This window comes from Furipterus horrens, unplaced genomic scaffold (assembly GCF_987537825.1).
Source record: "Furipterus horrens unplaced genomic scaffold, mFurHor1.1.pri manual_scaffold_6, whole genome shotgun sequence".
Taxonomy (NCBI): domain Eukaryota; kingdom Metazoa; phylum Chordata; class Mammalia; order Chiroptera; family Furipteridae; genus Furipterus; species Furipterus horrens.
The window spans coordinates 136,576,620-136,600,943 of NW_028327176.1; the positions used below are offsets into that span (position 1 = coordinate 136,576,620).

At 33.1% G+C, this 24,324-nt stretch overlaps 1 protein-coding gene and 1 pseudogene across 10 annotated transcripts in view; one reads left to right on the forward strand and one right to left on the reverse strand.

Annotated features, from left to right (window-relative positions):
• Nucleotides 1-3,061: 3,061 nt before the first annotated feature.
• EPHA7 (EPH receptor A7) overlaps nucleotides 3,062-24,324 on the reverse strand; it is a 175,945-nt gene continuing 154,682 nt past the window's right edge. For 4 of the 10 annotated variants that reach the window (XM_090279688.1, XM_090279687.1, XM_090279683.1 and 1 more), the window contains 9 exons: nucleotides 23,971-24,026; nucleotides 19,628-19,741; nucleotides 18,309-18,494; nucleotides 17,697-17,758; nucleotides 15,828-16,037; nucleotides 14,973-15,122; nucleotides 6,654-6,847; nucleotides 5,448-5,603; nucleotides 3,062-3,475 (listed from right to left, as the gene is read on the reverse strand). In XM_090279688.1, the coding sequence (XP_090135814.1) occupies nucleotides 3,361-3,475; nucleotides 5,448-5,603; nucleotides 6,654-6,847; nucleotides 14,973-15,122; nucleotides 15,828-16,037; nucleotides 17,697-17,758; nucleotides 18,309-18,494; nucleotides 19,628-19,741; nucleotides 23,971-24,026 (1,243 nt within the window). In that variant the 3' untranslated portion in view covers nucleotides 3,062-3,360. Of the gene's footprint in view, nucleotides 3,476-5,447; nucleotides 5,604-6,653; nucleotides 6,848-14,972; nucleotides 15,123-15,827; nucleotides 16,038-17,696; nucleotides 17,759-18,308; nucleotides 18,495-19,627; nucleotides 19,754-20,227; nucleotides 21,057-23,970; nucleotides 24,027-24,324 lie in introns of those variants that run through there. The other 6 variants (XM_090279685.1, XM_090279686.1, XM_090279682.1 and 3 more) reach the window with 2 other exon arrangements.
• LOC150007478 (nuclease EXOG, mitochondrial pseudogene) lies at nucleotides 12,444-13,045 on the forward strand (annotated as a pseudogene).

Consider the following 24,324-nt stretch of genomic DNA (forward strand, 5'->3'; position numbering starts at 1 on the left):
AAAGAGTTATTTGTGCTTGATACATTGAAGACACTGTTCAAAAGCAGTTTGTCCTTATAAAAGGATGACCCCTGTAATAATTCTTAGGCAAGGAGGGACAAATTCAACCAACAAAAAGCACATCTCGCCCCAAGTTCCCCATGATTTCTCACATATAGCAAAAAAATACACATCAGTAATTTATTTGAACATGCACATCTGTGAGTAGCACAGTTCTAAGCTACTCAGGAAACAAAAGGGAGAATATTGGCATTATCTAAATAAAAAAAAAAGAGGTGAATTACACCATTTTAATTGTCTTAAAAACACGGATAAGAGGAGCAATTAAAATATAGTCCTAAATAGTACTAGCTAATGTAGATTACATAAGTATACAATATGATTCAACTAATAGTGCTCTGCCAGGCATAAACCACCAGTCTAGTAAACAAGGCCCAGATCAGTTGCTGAGAAAATGTTAGATCCAGATGTAATAAACAGTGCTTTTATTCCAGTTCTGAATGCAAACACGAGTCAAGTGTGAAGACAGTGTTCTAAAAAAGGTGGCTCTATTAAAACAAGGAGGCCATTTCCTTTTGCATTTTTATAATTTTTGAATTCTATATTTGATATTTGCTTTCTCTACTTTTCCTCCCCTGAGCACTAATTTATCAAAAAAAAAAAAAAAAAAAAAAAAAAGGAAAAAAGATTTCAAGGTGCAAGTTATACATTCTTATTGTTATACCATTTCATCTCTTTTTGGAAGAGAGTATTACAATCAGCATTACAATGTTAATTCCTTTTCTCCGAATATCTGTTTCACACACGTTGCAAAATAATAATGTTGATTGGGAAAAGAAACTTACAAATGAGTGATGTTATCATACATTTCCTATTGTGCTGTGTGTCTTTCCCATCCCTTCTCCCCTTTCCCTGTAAAGAGCTGTAAAAAATTTAAGGCAGATGAGGTATATTGCTGAAGAAAAGTTATTTTTGAAAAAAAAAATCAAAAAAACTTTTATTCTGCCCTTCTAATCAAGAAAGACTACTCAACTATAAATCTAGTGCTAGAAAAAAGCAGGAAAGACACCGTTTGCATGTACCATACTATGTCTTCTATTTCTAGAATGGCTTTTTGTTAATTTAATTTTAATAGAAAAAAGAAGCACCGTAAGCTATGAACAAGAAAAGAACTTCATTATTAGTGAGTCTAGAATCCAAACGGAATTAAGACACTCGCTCAAACTCTTTCACTCATTCTCACAAAGGCCAATGCTACTGATTAGAATTGTAAAGTGCTGTACTTAGTATAAACACTTGTATACACTGCAGACACTGAAAAATAACCCTCAAGCACATTGTGTTATAGTTCCAAAAATATATTTACAGTCTATTACAAAGATTACAAATGGAAGTGTCTAGGTGACTGTATTATGCTAATTAAAATTATTTTACAGATTATTTTTCCTTAGGGACAAAAAACATTTTAGTGAAATTAAAGTGATTTTTTCTAGTCAATCAAAAAATAAATTAAAATATCAAATAACACTGTACAGTGATTTAAAAGAAAAAAAGGGGGGTAAGGTGGGGCTTGGGGAGCAATCCATTTGAGTTTTTCTATAGCCATCTTTGGTCCTAAATGTGGGGAAACACATTATGTAGCACTGAAAATACCTGTTCTTTTGTGATGCTCTGCAAGTAAAATAGAAAAATATAGTGCATTTTCAAAGTATTCAGAGCCCACTACAGAGAAATGTGTGTACAAAACAAGACAGTATAAATAAAATTTACAAGTTTTACAAAGGAACATTTACAGATTTTGTTTCTGTTATTTGTTTGTTTGTTCGTGGATGCCCACATTATCAAACAAGACCAATTATGACCGATCCCTGGGATCTTTCTCTATTAAAATCATTACAAACAGCCCAATTCTCTTTGGAAGTACAACAGTTCAATTCTGGGGTAGTTCATGATTTTCATAATTTTTGAAAGCAGTACTCACAATATGTATACATTCCTGAAATAGCTATAAAGACATTTAATTATTGCTTGTGAAATTCTAACATGTAATCCAATAATATGGAATAATAAATAAAGCTTAAAGAAAGTCAGATCCTTCACCTCTTTCGGCCTTGGTAAAAAGTGTTCTTTCACTTAAGTTTCTCATATCAGCGTTCACAAATAAAAAACTTTTTTTTTTTTCCCTTTAACTGCATTGGTGATATCCTGTGCAGCAAATTTGTTTTGAAAGGTGAAAATTGTGAACTGCCCCTTGTATCATGCTTCAGAGTTCTAATATAAAACTTAATTCTTTCCGCTTGTGTTTGGACTGCATTAAACAGAACAGGATATAAAATATATGCCAACTATTTCTCCTAAATTTTCTAATGTCACAATATTGAAAAAAATCTTGATGTGCTCACACTAAATTTTAGATAACACTGGATAGTTCTTGCTTTCAGAGACTTGCCTTCACCAACATTTTTTAGATGAAGTGCCTCATACATTTTTTTATGGGTCATAAACCTACAATTTGAGTTTTTTTTTAGTAAATTCTGTCTAGTAAAATCACTCTATAAACAGTTAGTTAAAAGTGCCTTATAGTATTTATGGATCATTATTGCTTTTTTCATTGAAAGATAGTGTTGTCTACTCTTTACAAAAAAAATTTCTGTTTAAAAAATATCAGAGTCCTTGGCAATTTACATTTTCTTGACTATCTGCCAATTAGCGAACAATATCAAAACAGCACTGATTAAACAAAATAAAATGGCACAAAAAAGGCTACCAATGTTCTGAAAGAGATATCTTCAATCATGCTATGTTTTTACTTTTTTCCTGTTTTCAGTATGAGATTCTTCCAAAAGTACCCAGTGTAGTAATGTGTCATAGAGTAACACTAAAAAGGTCCAAAGCTATAAACAACTTTCTAAAACAAAGTCCATATGAAGAATAAACACAAATGACTTTAAAAAGGAATAGTCTGAAATCACATGTTTGAGGAAAATATTTCATTGATTTTAACAATAAGATCATGATTTTATTTGACAAATATATTCTTTCTTAAATTCTTTATGTACATTTTAAAAAGTCTATAAGATAAAAAGGAGGTTAGAGAGCTCAAGGTGTTTGGATGTTTTTCAGGTAGTACTTTGTTTATTGTCACTGCTGTTTTCCTGGCCACCAGTGGTGGATCCTAAATTTCCCTTTTTATATATTCTGGTGGCACTTAGGAGTTCAAGTCTATAGGTGCTTCTTCAACATTTTCACTGCAGAAAGGACCCAGAACCTCAGCTGTCTTGTAGCAGCGTTCGATGCACATACCGAAGGCCAGCGTGTTCTCTCCAGTCCATAACCTCCCTCATAAGGGAGAAACGCTCATCACACCTGGATGCCAGTTCCATGTAAATGAAGCATTTGTGCTCTCATAGTCTGAATGCTGCTCATGATTTTCTTTTGATGGCCAACCAGTGTGATCCCTAAACTCATCACATCACTGCAAAAGATAAATGCATTTTTTATTAGTTACTTCACCAAGAATTTCTTTGGAAGTAAAATGTCATCAACTCTTTAATTAAATAATCTGTGTATCTTGTGCAAACAGATCCTATCCGGGTGTTCTTGGGTATTACGATCATATTCCTGCACTGGGTCAGGCAGCAACCCACATCAGCATTCTCCTTTGTGAAAAACTAACTGCTCAGGCTCTCAATTTGCCATGAGAAGATATTTTTAAAGTGATCTGAAATTTTACATAAGGAATGATCAGTGTCTTAACATTATCATTAACTTAAGGTAAGATTAAGACATGTTATTTGAGACACTGTAATCTTGAACCTAAGTGAAATTTTTAAAAAATGTGATTATTAAAATATGCATATAATATGAATAGAAACAGTTCTGGCCTCTAGTAGAACAAGCAACATCAACGATCATAACATTTTTGATACTGAGTTTAATTATATGGTAATTCTGAGCACATTATTAGTCACATACTTTCAATTCAGTTCAGTCATTTTTTAAAGAGTATAGTACCCATTACCCATATTTAATAGCTTACATCTGACATAAGCTAACTGGATCTGTATATGTACTTTTACCTTTCTTAACAGCCAGAAAGATTGAGCTTAGGTATTTAAGCAGCTAAAATACAGCATCAGGACAGTGCTGTAGTATTTCATAGCAGTGGTCTAATAAGACTTTGAGGCAAAGTCTTTAAAGACGGTATATTACTTTGGAAAGACAGGGATAATTGTGCCAGCTCTACCCACGTGGTGCCTAGCAGAAAACTAGACAAGATAGCATGCACTTTCTTAAATTAATGTACATGCCATTTCCTGACACCAGGAAGCAGTATCTTGATTGCTGGACTTCATTCATCTGAAAAGTGTGAATCCTTCTCACAACAGCAAGTAAAAAGGACCCCACTAATGGAACCTTGATAATTGTTTCCCATTTTTCAAATACATTGACTGCATCACCCATAAGGCTTATGTAGCAGACAAAGAAGGCAAGGTTGGTACATGTTAAACAGTTTTCATAAGGCCATATAATCAGTGATAGAGTCACAGAAAATTAGTTTTTACTTCCAGATCACAGCAATTTCTAAGTTGTTTTATCAGGTGATTCTTAAGGCTAAACATTTGTTTTTTTTTTTTTTTTTTTACTCAATCACACTTTCCAATAAGTAAGTTAAAATAAACTGTTACAATAGTTACAGTGAATTAAATTGTTCCCTTTGACCTCTTCAGAAAATAATTGTATTGAATGTCTTAATGCATTTTAGGTTTGAAACTGAGATTTTAATGTCTGATAAAAACGTGGTCAAAGAAATGATCCTTTGCAGTGAAGAAAGATTAGGACGCTAAAGATATAGTGATTAATGAAAAAAGAAAATCTCACTGAATGATGTTTAGAACACTGGCTATCAAGACAAATTAGCTACCACTTAACTCACTGAGTCAATTTGGGGAAAATACTTAAATTCTCTGCGCCTCAGCCTTGTTGTGTGTGAAACTATTGGCTTAATTAAACTGTTGTTGTGAAGATTAAAAAAGATACTACAGTAGTCCCTCTCTGTATTGCGGTTCACTTATCGCGGCCTCACTGTATCGTGGGATTTTTAAAAATATTGTATTTAATTATTTATTGCGGATTTTTTGCTATATCGCGGGATTTTGTGGTACTGTATATGTATGTTGTTAAAGTTACATAGGTTTAAGAGTGTAGAATAAATGTAAGATTCCTACTTTGCAGGGGGTCTGGAACGTAATACCCATGATAAGTGAGGGAATACTGTATATGTTAAAAGGTCTGCTTAGCATAATGCCTGGCACATAGAAGACACTCATTAAAGAGACTTTTCTCCATGGTTTTGTGGTTCACACTTCTTTTATATACCTCTAACATATAAAGCTTGGATCGTACCTAATACATTCTTAAATATAATTTTTAAATTTTAAGCTTACTCAATAGTCATTCTGGCAACTGATTCAAGGGTGTTGTAGCCAGCTGCTGTGAAGTTATCTTTATATCTTTCCATCTTAATAGCTTGTAGCCATTCTCCAACTGAACAAAATGTAGTGAAATCAGGAGTGTTTTGATCCAGAAGAGGGCTTATTGGCCTAGATAAAAATAAAACAAAAATACAATTTTTTTTATGAACTACTAAGGAAAGAGGTCTTATACCATACAAAAATAAGGGTGTAGAGAATAAAATTGCATATTTTAATTGATGTTATTATTTATAAATATAAAATATAAAAATTAATAGATATGCTAATAAATCTAATGCAAAAAGTTTACCCAATAACTACAGACTCCAAAATTTATATTTTGTTTATATATGATGACCACCAAGATTGCATCTTTTATTTATTTTGCAAAGTACAGTCAACAGTATTTGCAATCAGTAAATATCTGTTCATTTGTTTTTTCAAAAGTAACTGGGAGTAAAAGAAGCACATTTGGCTGTGGACTGACTTGTTTAGAAAATGAGGCTGCTATTAAGACTTTATGTGACCACTGTACTAATGGCACTCTTATGAGCACCTTGTGAGCTCTCACACTTTCTCAAGGGCCTACCTGACTACCAGAACAGACCACAGAATCAGGTTTACCTGGCAGCTCAGGCTGAATAACTACTAATATACAGTGTAATGTAGGAAGCCAGGTGCAAAGAATGGAGTGTTTCAGACTTTCCTAAAATCTGGTATACTTCTTTAATCATGTATTGAATTACTTTTATAAATGTCAATGTCAGAGAATCATTTTACTAACTCAAAGCAAAACAATAGAATAGATACTATGTAACAAACCAGGGCAACAGTTATAAAAAGTCACATAATAATAATAGTAATAATAACAATAGTAATTTTAAAATGCCACCTAATAACAAAATTCCATTTTAAAAAGTTTTGAAAATGACAGCCAATGGTATCTATCATAACTTTTAAGGAAAAAAAAAAAAGCAATAATAACTAATAGGTCTCTTTAAACACTAATTCAATTAGAGATCTGAAAAAATATAAAACCTTCTGTAAACACAGTATATTTAACATGGATTATAATTTATCACAAATGTCAATTTGCCATAGGGGTAGGGCTGATGAGATAAACGGTTCATGTGAATATTTTAATTTCTCTCAGATTCCATTCCTTTAGGTATTTCTTACCTACTACAGGTTCCCAAGGGTGTTTTCAGACTATTTGGATTTCGAATCATTTTGTCTAGAATTCCAACTATCTGTTCAAACTTTGGTCTCTCGGAGCGTTCCTTTTGCCAACAATCCAGCATCAGCTGGTGAAGACCAGCTGGGCAATCCATGGGTGCTGGTAAACGATAACCTTCTTCTATTGCTTTTATAACCTAATAGCCAAAAATACATTAAAATATTACAGGGTGAGATTCACTTATAATTAATTAAATGGCCTAGTAGGCAAAGTGATTTATCCTGATAAAAGTGAAGCACACTGCTTTGCAAAGGACTTATTTTTTCCAAAATATCCATGAATATTAAGCATGTTATTAATGAGTGCATAAAGGATATGATGACATTTTGTAGTTAATTCAGCAACAGAGAACAGCAATTAATTCACTCAGAGTGCAATAGATGGAAATTTTTTTAATGTCATCCCAGAGGTTTTCAAAAGGAACCATGTTATGGAACTATTTTGTTTGTACAATATATACCTGTGCATATACACATTTCTCTATAAATTTATAATTTTTCAAGTGGTAAGAGGAAGTACTATTACCAAAAATTTACCCCCCAAAGTTTCACTTTTTGCAAAGTTCAAATAACACTTTAAAATAAGATATCAAAATATGTGAATGTACTATGACAAAACATTACCAAGCACACCATTATTTTAAATAATATGTAACTTATAACTTATATAGAAAGTGTGTAGTTTTATAAGATACAGTGGTGTGGGAGCCAATTTGTGCTGATTCATGAAGCTGATTAAATCACCTTGCCGCTCCAAGTTCAGTGACTTCACACTAGCAGATTAAAACCAGCCTTGGGGGAGAAGTGGGGGACAAGGATTCCAGTAGGAAATTGAGAAAGGTTACAACTCAGGGTTTTCCTACTCAGAGTCCTGGTTGTTAAACTTTTATCAGCACATAACTGCTTATTTATATCTAATAACAGCACAAAATGCTACTCACATCAAGTTTTGAATGTTAATGAAAAGTAGGCTTCCATAAACATTTGTATGTGGCAATCAGAAGGTCTAAAATTGCTTATTTAGACTTTTGTATTTATATGGAAAGAAAAAAGATCTTGCAAAGCAGAAATTGTCACAAATCTGAGCAGCGCAGGGAAAATAATAGGAAAGCAAATGATACAAATGAGAAGGACTTGCAAAACATTATAATATTCAACGGGGATTAAGAAGTCCTTTGATACTGACATCATATAGTAGAAATATAAGAAAAAAATGACTGAAAAAAAAAGAGGTGACCTTGAGTTTTTGAAGAAAATCAGGCAAAAGGTAGTCAGACAATAAGCTGGCTTTAAGAAATGTTGACTAACTTAACATCTGTAGGAAATCATATCCTTAAGATGCTTGTTGACATTCATGAACAGCACATACAAATGTAAAAGGTTGCAGAATGGAATAAATAAAGCAGCTGTTATCAACAATTTTAAGAGAAAATCCTTTGTTTAAAAAATGTCCATTTGAGTATAAAAATACATATATGCAAATTGATGAAGTTTCAAAGGTAAATAGAGGAACTTAATTACAGTAATTTTTGTGGAATATTGTGAATGTAAAATTCTCAGGCCAAATTCTCCCCTGATCACTATGTCTTACATATCTGTTTACTAGACATATTCAACTGGATTTTCCATAGACATCTTATATATCTTACAAGCAAATGTACACAAATGGTAACTATGTAAAGATCGCAAATATGTAACTATAGGAGGAATTAGCTTTAAAATAAAACATTAAAAGCAAAGAATTTCTCATTACCTGAGTGATTGTATGTATAGGCCTCACTTAATCCTGTCTGTAGCGCTGCCTCCTGAGACTCAATGGTTTGGCTGAACTAAGTGGCTGGGTTGGTGAAGTATGGGGTGGTCTATGGGCTTCACTTTAAAACTGGTTTCTCTTTTCTATCCTAATGGCTTGGACAGAAAAGCCCCAGAGGTCTGAGAGAGGGGAAACCTAAAATATTTCCTTCAACCCAAACTAAGTATAATGGGCAAAAGGGTTTTGGACAGGTGAGATGTGCCTAGCACACCTTCCTCCAAAGAAGCCCTTTTTCCCCCTAATGTGGGACATTGAAAAATTAATCCCTGCCTTTTGTCATCTAGTGGTTATGGATTGAATGATGTCTTTTAACCCTGTTGCCAAATCTGTGCCCCCAGAATACAACAAGGATGCCAGCCTGTTAAACCAAGTAAGCCGTTGTCCGCGGACAGCCAACTGACCTGGAGTCTGCACGATCCTTCACCATGTGGGAAGGCCACCCTCCCCTCCACACCCCCACTCTTATTAGGGATTTCTGGACCCAAGGGTAGGTAGGACGACGACCATGTCCAGCTTGAAGCAGCTAGAGGAGCTCGAGTCCTTCGCCCATTGTCCTTTATAAGATTATAAAGGGTCTTAAGTCTGAGAGGGAGGGATTGTTATTTTTTATTGTTAAAATAATTAATTAATCATTTATTTATTTAAAAAAAGAAGAAGAATATATGAAAGGGTGAAGCAGGAGAGCTTGTATGTACATCCCATGGACATGGACTTGGGGGGGGATTGCTGGGGATGGGGGTGCTGGATGGAGGGGAGCAAAGGGGAAAAATTGGAACTATTGTAACAATATAATCAATAAAATTTATTAAAAAATAAAAAATAAAAAGGAAAAAAATAAGCAAAGAATTTCATGTGGCTTTATACAATATTCCAGAGACAGCACCATACTTAGATTCAAAAGTGCTCTGTGTTAACTTAAATAAAAGTAAAAAGAATGTACTTTGGAAAGCTGTGTTATTTAAACGATTTATGCCTAAGTAAATTTTTTAAAATACTCTAAAACTTTATTATTCAAAATGACCAAATAATAAATGATTAAGGGGTACTTTTTCATTGGGAAAGGAATGGCTTTCCTTGTATTTGAGGTTGTGTTTGAACAAATTAAATCTTCCTGATTTAACAGGACTCCACACCAAAGCCCATTACATTACTTCAGTCCTACGATCTGACGCAATCAGGTGTGTTCAGGGTGGTGTGGCCATAGACTGCAGTCACTATCACCTCCAAACCTGTTTCCCTGCTTGTAGTTTGGCTTCCTTCTGATGTCCAAAAAGAAACAATTGCAGGTATAAGGAGCTTTCCTTCTAAATAACTGTTTAAAAGATAACCTAAATTTTATCATGATCCTCCTAACCTAATACTCTTCAACAGCTCTCTCATAAGCTTCTCTAGTTTTGCACAGAAGTTCTTAAGCCTCTGTGTCAACAAACACAGTATAGTACCATTTAATGACTTACCAAAATAAAAGTTAATGAATCCCTGAAGCCATGTTATCGCATTATTGGAATTTCATGATTTTTATTATTATAGCAGAGAAACAACATTTATGGTAATGCAAAATAAAACACCTAGCTTTCAAAGATAGAGTGTTTTACACATTTTTAAAGGAGGAGCAATGATATGTAACATTTAAAATACGATGTTCTGGATTGGGAATCAATTTTGGGACCGTAATGTTCCCATTACTCTCATGCCCTCACCTATGGGGGCACTAGCAGTACTGGCTGGGAACCTTGGCCTCCGGAGGGCACCATTTAGCACCCATACCCGCCGGGCAGTAACTAGCGAACAGGGGATGATTTGGGCACACACTGTTTCAGCCTTGAGGTTCTGCAGCTTTTAATTGGTTAGTTTCATTATATTTCCAATTGGGAAAAATAAGAATTACTTTCTGCAGATTGTTACATCTTCTGGAAACAACAAGGCACACAGGTAAGATGGCGGTATCTAGACTTCTTGGAGCATTACATAATTTTTCATGTAATTCATTTAAGACATCTTTCTATGATTATGAAAATAACTTGGTTTTGCCTGCCCAGATCTAACCTTAGTATTGTAATAAAAGTCAAAGAAAAAACAGTAAAAAGCAATTTCTAATTCTAGATAGTTCCCTGAGGAATAAGAAGTGACTAGGGTAAATGCCATCTATAAAAAAACACTGCAATACAATAGAGAGTATTGGTATATACTGTAAAAAACTGCTTAAAAAAAAGTTGCTCATAGTGTCATGTTTAAGTATGATTATAGCCTGACCATTGTAATTAAAAAGAAAAGAAGCACTGAATGACCCATGATAATGGGCCTGTATTAACTCAAAATGAGATATAACATGATTGGCTTCTGTTCTCTGCTCATGCCCATTTCACTTCATTAACCTCATATAACATAACACACATTTTATATAATTAATACTTTTGGACCCCACATACAAGATTATGGCAAAGTTTTACCAAAAAAAAAAAATCACAATTTTGTTTCTAAATATAAAAAAATGCAAAGACTTAAATTAGTGGTGGCTTTTAAAAGAAAAAAATTGAAGGCTCACAAATAAATTTAGCTACAACTTGATATATCATATTTTCAAATCTCACAAATGTCTTAAAATGGAGCGCTTCAAGAATTTATCTTTATGTCCCATTTATTTACAGAAGCTTATTTTTTATCATCCTATGTCTATCTACTAGTAAAATTAAATTTTTTTTGGCCTAACCCAAAGTGAGAAAAAAAGAACTTTGTTGAGGAATATACATAGGAAAAAACCTAATCTAAACAATGAAGAATTTCAAAATCTGAGTCATAATATTATTTGAATTAATTACAACATAAATTCAATTAAAAGACAGCTGATGTGAATGCTAATTATGAGTATTTTCGATGTCTATAATATTTATTCATTAGACTGCACTTTACATGTATAAAGATTTTTCTTTGAAAGGTCCATATATCTGTACATTTTTAAGAAGAAAACTAGAAACTTACTTAGAAAGCTCTGCCTTGATTTTGATAGCAAATAACTAGATTCTAACTGCCTCTATTTAATAAAAATTCAAGAAAGTTACAAGTACATGAAAATACAATGAGCATTCACACAGTGTTAAGTCGAGAAGTATTTGGTTGTGGGTATCATTATACCTATGTGTATTATCTTTTCTCAGGTTTTTCTTGCTCATGTACATGTCTAGAGAGACTAAATCCTCCTTGCAACTACCTACCTCACTGTCTCTGCAATACCACCTTTCTGTTTCTTCAGCGTGATCAAAGAAACGTCCCTTTCTTCAGTATTCAGCCAGGAATTTTGTGAACTTGCTTATAAACATAACCGTCCATTTAAGGCTTATTTTCATGGTATCTTATTAAAAGTATTTTAAAATTTAAAGCCTTTGATAGTTGGGGGCTTTCTGAATTCCTGATAAATTCCTAGCAACTTCACTTAAACACTATAAAGGGAACTGATTCAATTCATAAATCAGTCTAGGTTAATTTAAAAAATTAAATGTGTCTGAAGATCTGATGAAAGTAAACTTCCCCAACACACACACACACACACACACACACACACACACATATATATTCACTTATACACAGGAGTTCTGTATGCATGAGGAGTTTCAATGATGTCAAGTATCTCTATGAATTGCTACCAGAGATCCCAAGTTAAAAAAAAAAAAAAGAAAGAAAAAGCTTTTATCTAGAGAATTGTTTACCACAATGGAATTATTTTAAATTATGCAGGTTTTCCACCATTGAAAATGACACATATAATTGCTCAAAAAGCAGTTTAACAATACAAGTATGATATAATAAATATTACCCTATAAGAGGAATATTAAGATCATTTTCATTACAAAAACAGAACTGCATAGATAATCTCTTAATATTACACAAACTAGTGTCAGAATTTAATAATTCAAATGTTGAAAATGAAAAGAAAAGCGATGGCTGAAACCTTTTACCTTTCTAATATTGTGCCTCAGAATTTTGATAACAATGTTGGATACTGGAACAGAATAGAAATGTACTGTCGAGAACTGACAGAGAGGTTTAAAGATGTTTGGATAGTATCTGGACCGTTGATCTTGCCTCAGACAGGAAGCGATGGAAAGAAAATAGTTAGCTACCAGTGACTGGTGAAGACAATGTGGCGGTCCCCTCGCACCTTTATAAGGTAATCCTGGCTCTCAGAAGCCCAGTGTCTACTGAACTGCTGTCACTGGGGGCCTTCGTGGTGCCCAATGAAGCCATTGGCTTCCAACCACAACTAAGTGAATTCCAAGTGAGCCTTCAGGACCTGGAGAAATTGTCAGGGCTGGTGTTTTTTCCTCATTTGGATAGAACTAGTGATATTAGGAATATCAGTTCTGTGGACACCTGTAAGCTCCTTGATTTCCAGGAGTTCACTCTGGACCTGAACACAAGAAAGATCAAGGGAGCCCGATCGACACACAGACTGGACAGACTGGAAAAGATCTGTTCTATGTCAGTACTCAGTTTCATTCTATATATATTTGAATTTAATCAATAAAAATATTTATTAATTCTTGATATACTAATTATATATTCATGATATTTAATTTTCAATGAAAACAAAGGAACAATACTTAGGAAATCCTAAAAATAAAAACGGAAGATATTTATTTTTTTCTTCTTAATTGTTTCTATTATTTGTTTCTAGAAGTTAAGTGAACTTTGAATTAAAGTTATCTTATATTCCTGTCATTCCTTTTATGTTTGAATATAGTACAGAAGGAAGGTGTCAAAAGAAATGAAACTCTACTGAGTGTCTAGGGAATGTAAATATTTCTCTTTCTCTGCCCCAAGGATGTTTGCCCTCATCTTGACAGTCCATGAAATCTTTGACACTGAGGCCTGTCAAATATTAACAGCTTTGCCTCTGCCAACAGGCTCATCACTTAGACTCTTATCTTTGAAAAATGAAAACAAAAACTTAAAATAAAAAAAGTTTCATGTCATCTCTCAAATTAAAATACAAAAACATTTAAATGATTTAAAAGTTTCACCTTTTTAGGGTGTATGCTTTTCAAGTAATGCACAGATTTGTAGGAAAATATACCAAAAATAACTTTACTAAGTCTGACTTAAGTTGTCTAAAAATAACTCTACGCTTTAAGAATCATAAACACTTGATGTGAAAATTCTAAAACCAAAAAATATATATTGATTTAATATAACAATATGCATGATCTCTTTTTGAAAAATAACATGAGGATAACTTTAGTTAGCTTCTCTTGCTGTCCATATTTATAGAATTGACTAACGCAAACAGTTTGTTAATCACATCCTTTTTCTATATGGCAATTCAGACTTTCCTCAAGCACTATTTATTTTTTTTACTCCTTAAGAACATGCATTTATAACACTTTCAAATTCCTTCAAAAATGCCTGTCATGAATTTGTTCCAACTTAATCTTCATTTTGAATCACTACCAGTGTGTGCATCTGTTACAGAAAAGTGAGTCTGTTTAGTAGGTCTCCACACACCTCCCTAAGCTTTTGCTTCTGAACATTCCAATGTGTTCCCTTTGAAACTTTTCTCACCAGCTATGAACTAAGGTTTTCTTCAGATCTCTAGTTCCTAGATTTACACTCTACTTTTATTTAAATTGTACTGACATTGTCAGTAATTTGAACTATACAAATCTGCAAGTATTTCAAAGTTTCTAACCTATAAAAAGTAATTTTATCAAATTCAACCTAAGAGAAGCTAAAATTCACATTCACTTATCCTGTATTGTTTTATAAAATGGTTTCTTGGTGTGAGATGTACACCCCAAGAAATACTATCAGCTTTTTCTGTCAAAGAATAACATCATATTTTATGTTTTTGTATGTAACAGGATACACATTAATGAGTACTATTTAAAAAAAATTCCAAAGATACTTCCATTGTGATCACATTCTAAAATATCACTATGAAACACTTACCAATCTCGATCATAAAACCTATGTTGTCTCATGAAATTAAAATTGAATCAAATCAATCAACAATAATTTAAAAAGATTGTCTCAGAACATTTAATAAAAAGAAAAATAACCTTCAAAGACAAAAACAAACAAAAAACCCGCAACCACAATCTTCTTTCCCCTCATCTCCACGAACAATTCTTTTGCTCATGTGACTCTCCCACTACAGCTGTGCAAGCAAAGCATCATAATCTTTATTAAGGAGGATATATCCTCAGTAGTCTCTATTATACCCAGAGAATTTAAATTAAAAAAAATCAATTCTTTAAAATGAAAAGTAAAATTAAATTAATTGAACTACTAATTTATGATGAATTATTGTGCTAATTTGTGTTATTGTGTATACTCAGCGGTTGTACTTTTATAATTCTACAGAAGTTTCTTCTTATGAACCATTATCTACATGTTCTAATAATAATGAATATTAATGTATTAAATCCTTTTTGTTTAAATAGTGTAACACCTACATCTTGATTTGACATGTCCCAATAAGGTCTTTCTCCATAAGACATAACTTCCCACATGACTATTCCATAGCTCCATACATCGCTGGCTGATGTGAATTTCCGGTACTGGATGGCTTCAGGTGCTGTCCACCTTACTGGAATTTTCCCACCCTGTTATAAGAAGAAATCAACATTTTAAATATGTATAATCACTTACTTAGATAAATCATTTATAGCCAAACCACCAAGCTGTCATTAAACATCTATATTATTTGTTTGGCAATTCAGCAGTATCACCCACATCGATCTTGAATCTCCCTTAAGTATATTTAAAGTTACTAATCTGTTTTTTAAAATTATTACAGGATTTCATTTTTAAGGCAGCTCAATTTAATGGGTCTTATGTGGTCTCAGGGCAAGAGTCTAGTCAAAAGACAATGACAAATTAGGCAAATAACTACTAAAATGGAATGAAATGTGGGGTATTTAAGTAAACACTCATTTCCTTTTTATCTAATCTCACAACAGTTATAAGAATTAGGATAGTTAATATATTTTAAATCATTATTTAAAAATTGAATATTTTTCTGCGACAAGTATGAGTGCTGGTATGTATATGACTACATATTACTTATATGAATATCCCAATATAAGATAAGCACGTTGCCATTCTTATCATGATTTCTTCTCTTATCCTGTATGCAGATTGTAAAAGCAACAATGATTTTTGCAAAAGGAAAAAACAGTAAGAACAACAAATTAGCTGAGATCAGTTTGCCTCTTTTCTCCCTGTTAGTCTTGTATTTCTAAAGCTTTGCTTTCTTGGTAGGGAAATCTCAGGAATATGAAGGGATGCAGTAATAGACTTTTTCTTACAGTCGTTGTATAGACAGCTTCTGGATCGTCCTCTATAACCCGGGAAAGGCCGAAATCCGACACTTTACAAACAAGATTGCTGTTGACAAGTATATTGCGAGCTGCAAGGTCCCGGTGAACATATCCCATGTCAGCCAGATATCTCATTCCAGCAGCAATCCCTCTCAGCATTCCTACCAACTGAATGACCGTAAATTGCCCGTCGTGTTTCTACAGGAAGACAAAAATAGGAGTCCAGTTAAACATACTTGGGAAGGGAAAAAAATCACCATGAAAATAGTCGCATGGTAGCCATTTACCGTTGTATAATAGGAACTATTAATTAATTTCCTATATATAGCAGACATTGTGAGAAAACATAACAAATGCTGCCCTGGCTGGTGCTGCTCAGTCGATTGAGCACTGGCGTGCAAACCAAAGGGTCGCTGGTTTGATTCTCAATCAGGGCACAGGCCTGGGTTGCTGGCCAGGTCCCCAGTTGGGGGTGTGCGAGAAGCAACCACACATTGATGTTTCCCTCCCTCTCTTTCTCCCTTTCTTCCTCTCTCTATAAATAAGTAAATAAAATATTTAAAAAAAATGCTGATTTACCTGATAGACACAAAATTTTTAATAATCAGTTATTTATATTTGTATGTTATTAATATTAATTAATAATAGTTTCAGATTATACAAATTCAAAAGTATATGCTAATTTTTAGGTGAAAGTTAGGGAATAGAATTCAAAGCATACCCCTGACAGCTAAGTGTCTACCTACATGGCTATAAAATTATACAAATAATCTAAAAATATAAAGGTATGAAGACACATATATTAAGATGTGTTCTCCCAATGGTCAAAAAAGGTGGAGAGGAATTTTCTTCTTAAAGATAAAGAGAAACTAAGAAGAGAAAATGATTATATTGGCTGACTTTGTTCTCCTCTTACACTTTTCCTTGTTTTGTTACTAGTAGAAACATTACTTCCAACAAAGAGTCTGTAAAATACATGTACTAGCAAATGGGATTGAAGACTATTTGCAACTGGACTGGCTATCATATATTTTAAACTTATTTTTAACTCATAGATTTCTCCAAATAAATTACAAATAGGGCACATGAGACAACTGGTTTGAGTTGATTAACTTGCTAGGTGACACTTTCCTCCAGAGAGCTGCTAGTGATGCACATCATAAGGAGGCAGTGATGCAAATTTCTCTAAATCTTCTGAATGCTTCTCAGTCTGGGTCGAGTGTATCATTCTAGATAACGCATGATATCCCTGCATGCCCTCTTATTGCTTAGATTATGTACTCTTTGGCATTTAAAAAATGTTAACATGTGTTCACGTTTTTAGGTGAAAAGTCTCTGAGAATAAAAAATACATATGTTTATACATTTAGAATTTATCATTTACAAAAATAGCCACATACCATTCATTAAAAATGTTAATAACTCTATGCTTAATGTTTACCCAATAATATAAATGGTTCTAAAGAGCAGAACTTGGATCATGATGCCAATGATACATGGTTATTTCACATTTTATTCTTCTTTGTATCATTTCTGCATTTATAGTTGTACTACAAAAGTAAAATGCTACTCTACAAACTGTATTCAAATTATAGGGCTTTATGTATCCTCTGTTACTTGAGATAAAATATTAATAGAAACTAGTTTTGTTAACTACATTGTATCATTTAAATGATCAAAAAATATAACTCAATTCAATCTAAAACTCTGGTTTTTAATCTGCTTTTCAAAGACAGCTTTCTAACTCATTAAAGTTTATAATGCTCACATTTTACACTGCAAAAAGAAAAGTTGAGGAAATTATTTTGGTAGCAGGTACATAATATATTTAGAATGGAAGAATAATTTGCTACTTACCCTGAGAAATGCATCTAGGGCTCCATTTTCCATGAATTCTATTACAATCATGACTGGTTTCCCTAAAATTTAAATACACATGCGTAAGACAAGAAAAGCCTTGCTTCAGAAACCACAACCTCATCCCAGATAAAACACATGGTGCCACTTCGAAAGACTCAGTGTGTGAGCTGTAAGTGTTTCAAATATTCTTAGTGCTGCTGCTAAGGTCAAAGAGGCATTACATGTCTGAAACATGGTCATGATTCATAAAACTGAACAATAAAAATAAGTGTGTTCTTCTGACTCCTGCTTTGTGAACAAAACTCAGAAAATGACACTTTAGATAAAAATGTGAAGACTAAACGGTATCACTTTTATGGCTTTTGACATAAATGAGAATATTTATCCGTTGCTCTATCAGATTTATTCTTCAGTTCTAATCCTGCACTCATTTGACTTTTTTTTCCCTGAGGTGGTGACACAAAAGAAGAATTATTTAGTCAGTTTGTACCAAGAACAACATTCACTTAGAATGTAAAACATGCTCATAATCTGATTTTTTATTATGTATGGAATGACACTAATTTCTGACAGTCCACTTGAAAAACAAAAGATATAATCAGTATCTACCTCTCGTAACAACCCCTTCCAAATGGACAACATTTGGGTGGTCAAACTGCCCCATGATGCTGGCTTCACATAAGAAGTCTCTCCTTTGTTTTTCTGTGTAACCAACTTTCAGGGTTTTTATGGCTACGGCAACATCTCTTTTCCCTGGAAGTTTCAAACGACCGCTGCAGACTTCTCCAAATTCTCCTGAAGTAACAGAACAGGCAGATGTATTTTAATTTCAGAAATATTTCCTTTCTCAGAGTAAATGTAAATAAATCTTTAAAAGCACTTTAAAGCTTTTCTAAACTATCTGTTACACAAGCTACTATTTTATTTCTCCCATTACCATTTATCCCCACTTTACCCTCTTCTATGTCCGCCCACCCCTTTCTCCCCCTCAATCACTATGCCGTTGTCTGCACCCATGGCTTCTTTCTCTTTTTCTCCTTTTTGCTGAACCCCTCCACCCCCCAGCATCCTCCAGAGCTGTCAGCCTGCTCTCTGTGAGTTGGTCTCTTATTTCGCTTGTTAGTTCAGTTTGTTATTAGATTCCACACACGAGTAAAATCATATGGTTACTTGTATTTCTCTGATTGGCTTAGCTACTATTTTGAACTGAATTAACAAAAAATCTTCCAGAAACAAAATTTAGATTTGAAATATGTTGTATAATACACGTATGCTGCCTGCTAAAGGTTAGAGTATATCAGCAAATTCTAAACATTGATACTGCTTTTATGGTTTAAGGAGCAAAATAATTCTTAAAGGTTTAGGAGTCCAGAATTTGTATGTACTGTGACTGCTAGATTGAAGGCACTTAGACTGAAAAGTGTATAATTATTATATAAATACATTGTATACATAGAAACTAATATTCTTTTAAAATAATATATACATATTAATTTTCTACATGAAATTAAATGTACAAGGGCTACCTAATACCTACAAATACAAGAAAAAAGTATGAAGCTTAGTAAGAAGATGGTAAATCAAGACAGAGGAAATGTATTCCAATAAAATTTAGAAATATTTTGATTTTTTAAAAACTACATAATTTCTTAAACAGGCCAAAACTTAAAAAAAGAAGAGCTTACAAAACCAGTATTTTAAAAAACCAGATGACAAAAGATACAGAGATTATCTGTGCCACATGTTTCTTCTTTTTTTTTTTTTTTCCCTTAAGATTTCATAAATAAGTACAGCCTCTTGCTTCCAACAGTTCAGGTAAATGCAAAAGTTCTATACTTGATGTATAATTATTTGCTTGTCATTATGATGTATGACTTTCGATCTTGGCTAAATGGAAGAGCCGAATAAGGAAGCTACAACAGCCTTACCTGCACCAATCACACGCTCAATTTTAATACAGGAGGCATCTAGCTCCTTGGCGAATTGATGGACAGCTCTATTTGGGTCTTCATAGGTTTCAGGGTCAATGTAGGTTTTGGTGCCTGGAAATTTAACTGTAATGATGTAAGAAAGCATGACTGTGATGAAGCAAAGCACTTATTGTGCAGTCAGCCCAGGAATTTCATTATGCAGAGTGCTCCTTGGAACAGTGAACTTGCTTCCACATCACCTGATTCACAGCACTTTTAACAGACTACTTCAGTCTGTTGGTGTATAGGTATTATCTGCAAGCTTCTATAGGCAACATAAGATCCAGCTCAGAGGTTACTAACTGAATTGCTTTGCCAGTAAATCAACAAAAGACATCATCAAAATTCTCTGACATGACTTATCAGACTGAAGGTTTAATTAAATTCACTGCTATCACAGCACAGTTCAAGCCATATTGCAGTTTGTAATGGACTTGGAAACACATTTGTAAATCCGTAAGTCAGTCAATCAATCAAATACATACACTGGGTAAAGAAGACATTTCATATACAGGTAGCCTACTACACTGAGAGCAATATTAAAAACATTTAGACATCTTACTTATTCTTTTGATTTATTTTTAAAAGACCAACCATCATTGACATATACATAAAATTAATACAAGATGTGAGGGCTGCTATCACAGACTCAGAGAGAAATCTACTAAAAACACAGTTTCATCTTTACCTTACAGGGCAATAGAGGCCAGATGTACAAAGTCCAGAATAAAATTAGAAAATGTACAATATTCCTGGGATCTGCTAACCATGTATGACACAATTTGAAAGAAGAGTGGTTTATATAAACTTTCCATTATAAGGCTCTGGAGGGAGGCAGCCAATATGCCTCAGAAAAGGTAGTCAAGATTCAAACAACATAGAATCATAAAAGTTGCAAAAGCTAAAAACCTTGAAATGCACCCAAAGCATGCAGGTGACAGAAAATACTATGTTAGCTTTAAATCAAATTCAATTACAATAATGTATTCCAATCAATCACTTGGTTAAAGACAAAGATAAGATAAATAGGCATGTATTTGGTTATATTAATGCAATGAAAAGAATTACACTATATCCTCAAAAACACTTTATTGTTTTTAACAAAGCCACTGAACAATCTTTTCATTAAATCTTACTATTTGGAGAACAATATATCTCTTTATGTATTACACTGCAGCCTAACTGTGCTTATGTCGTCACATTAAATTAAAATTATATTTCAAAAATAAACACATAGCAAACAAAAAGAAGCAGAATGTATAAAGGAAAATGGGATTTAAAAATCTTGATTTATTCTGCTGTAGTTGGTTGTTTATCCAAAATTGATTGTCTTAAACAATTATTGTTGCAGTTTATAAAACTGACAGATGCTCATTTGTTACTAAAGCTGAACACAAAAAGAAAAACACAAGAAGAACAGAGAGAGGGGATAGAAAGAGAGAAGAGAGAAGAAGGAGTACAGGGAAGAGGGGTTGGGGAAGAGAGAAAGAGAGAAGGGAAGAAAACAATAGGTTAACCTCCTATTTGGCAGGCAGATGGAGAATGAGCCATCTTCTCTCCTTTTATTCTCTTTCTTTCATAGTTTATTTTGTTTGTTTATTTGTTTTGTTTTGCGATAAGGGAGCTAGAGTGGAGGTAACCTTCTGCATCTCAAACGGGATCTCTGATGGTTCTTTATTCAAGCTGTCATAAAACATTTTGACAGGCAAGAGCAATTTTGGCATAAAACCATGAAATACTACTGCCCAGCTTGGATTCAAAGACATTGTTAGAAGAAATGGTAGGAGGAAACAAAATGTAAATTGGCATTGCTTCACTAAACTCCTCCATTGTGTTTATATCTTTACATGTGGCACTTGGGGCCATGGAGAGTGGAGGTTGCCTGATACATATGACTGGACACTCTATTAAATTCAGTGCTCTAAAAGGTAGTGAAATGGTTGCTTTCATGTTTCAGTAAAAATCCAATCTGGTGAAAATTGTTTGTATACTAAAGGAATAAAAGGACACCAACTTGTAAATAGCTAGTGACCATAGGGTTACACTTTATGTTTTTTAGATACAGTCATAAAGGTAAATAAAATGCCTGGTCTCATCAAATGATAAGAAAAGATATCCTATAAAAAGGGTGATTCAAAAATATCAAGAATTTACCAGAATAGGATATGTTAAGTGCACTTTGTTTCATTATTTATTTAAAATGGATTTTTAAAATAAAAAATATTGACATAATTTCTGAATATTCTAGTCTGTTGCTTCTCTCAATTTAAAACTGTGAGCTTTTTTGTTTTAGTAGCTCATTTACATTTCTCACAACTTAAATATCTTAAAACCACCATTGATATTTTTGTTCTATAGATGAAAACTGCATTTTTCAAGCTTATCTTGTCTATATTAGCAAGTAAAACATGCAGCTCTATTTTTTTCTAATTACAAATTGAATGTCAAATGTAAAAAAAGCAAATGGCATTAAAATACTAAAACCGAGTGATGACAGGCAGAAGGCTATATACAAGTTTTACAGAAGTCATATTTCAATTTAACTTCTGCAATAACCTGCAAGTTAGAACCAAAAAAACCTGAAATGTATTTGATAATTCAGAGATGTCTTAGATATACTCAAAACAAGAAATAAAAGTGACATACTGATTAAGGCACTATTAAATGATCTTGCCAACAAATTATTCACATGTGGGCAGAATCAGGGATTCCAGGAAGTACAATCTTATGTTACTCTTCGGTATACATTTTAAACCAGACATAAAAATGTAGGCATTCAAGTTGGGATTCTTTTCCTTCTGTCTGCGGAAGTGTTAAAAACGATTCTCTCATATCATGAGAGAGAGGAAAAAAAGAAACTTGCATTTTCTGTACATCCTCTAACACCAGACTATGGCATTCTTGTCACCGAGGCTCATGGTCACAGGAAAATCACTGCGGCCTTAGCAAAAGGTGGCACAAACGTTGGGAGTGTATCAAATAATCCCAGAGAGGGAGGTGATGGGGTCACATTTATTCAGTCATAATCATAGGGGAGATTTTGGTTTTATGATGATAAACTTCTACAATTAGGATACCCTCTTAAAGTAAAAAAAGGTCATACACACAAAATTGCTAGAGCTTTACCAGATCCATAACAGGGGGATCTGTAAAAGTGAGAGGCCCTGAAGCTTAGACCTCTGCCATACTGCTTACTTTAATTTGTAGTTTCCCAAATAGCCTTCCTGCTTTCAGTGGTTGAACTTCCGAAGTTTCATAATCAACTTAGATATGTATTATCTAGAGCTGCTGTTATTTTGCAAACTAAAGTCATAGTAACTGCTGGTTCAACAAATAAAAACACATTAAAGTAACTTGGGAATGATAATAATAGCATTTACAATTTTTGTTTTTGAGCAACACATTTTCTTGACTGACGCTTATATAAACTAATAACGTTAGAATGGATACATGACAATATCTTCTTAGATACTGACATAATGATTTAGTAAATAAAATAATAGGTATAGTTCTTATGCCATTGAAGAAATTTATCTATGAAAGTTCTAGTAAAGATTATTGCTACTAAGAAAAATAATAAATAAAATGGTTCTTAATAGATTCAAGGATTATCATAACTAAAAATTATCTGATTGCTGGGTTTTTACTTTGGCTCTCATTTTTTTCACTTGCCATCCACGTTGAACAAGAATAAGAGTAATACACAGATGGACATCAATTTTCTTTGGTTCCCTAAGCTCTCTTCCATATATGATTTCTAAAACGAACTCTTAAGAATCAGTTAACTCAAATTAACAAGAAAACCTTGGAGAATTAAATCTTATTATTATACCTTTGATGTCTGGTAAAAGCATCTATCAATGATAAACAATGTATAGTAGCTGAAGAGAAAGAGGTTCCTTAGCCTTTCAAGGTAGCATCACTCATTGGGTGGGAAATCCTTCTAATTTGATATGAATTTCTTAGCTAGAACATGAGCCATGCAAAATTTAATGGATCATTATTAGAACAGTAGGAAACATTTGGACAAAGAGTGCAAAAGGAAAATTGTGACATTAAAGCAGCTAAATATCCTGAAGTTATATTAAAATTTCTTAGGAGGTTACATTTCAGAATACATTTTATTTAAAAAGAATTCACATGATCTGACTTCTATTCCTGTAAAATGCTTTAAAGCAATACTTTGAGCTCATTATATAATTTCAAGTATGATGCATTAGGATTTTTTGTCATGCCAGTATTAATAACCAGTTTCTGTATTAATTAGGATATATAAAATTAAAGAAAAACCAAAAACTTACAATGAAAGTAAAGCTCTTCATCTCCTTCTTGGTCAGCTTTGCTATAACCACAGTGCCTGAAAAAAAAAAAATCAAATTTGTGACTATCACAATCAATGACCTCACTTTATATATTTAAAATTATGTAAAATATACCTTATTTTAGAACATGCTAGTTAGATCTATAAACAAAATATAAAAAATTCTTGTCCAGAGTTATAAACTTAATAATAATGTAGCAATTCATATGATTTTAAAAGGCACAGAATATAAAGTATTCATGTAAAACAATGTAGAAAGAACATATTTTGCAGCTTCAGACTTATCAGTGAGTAAATATTAGCTTATACTATTTATTTTCTGGAAAACAACAGC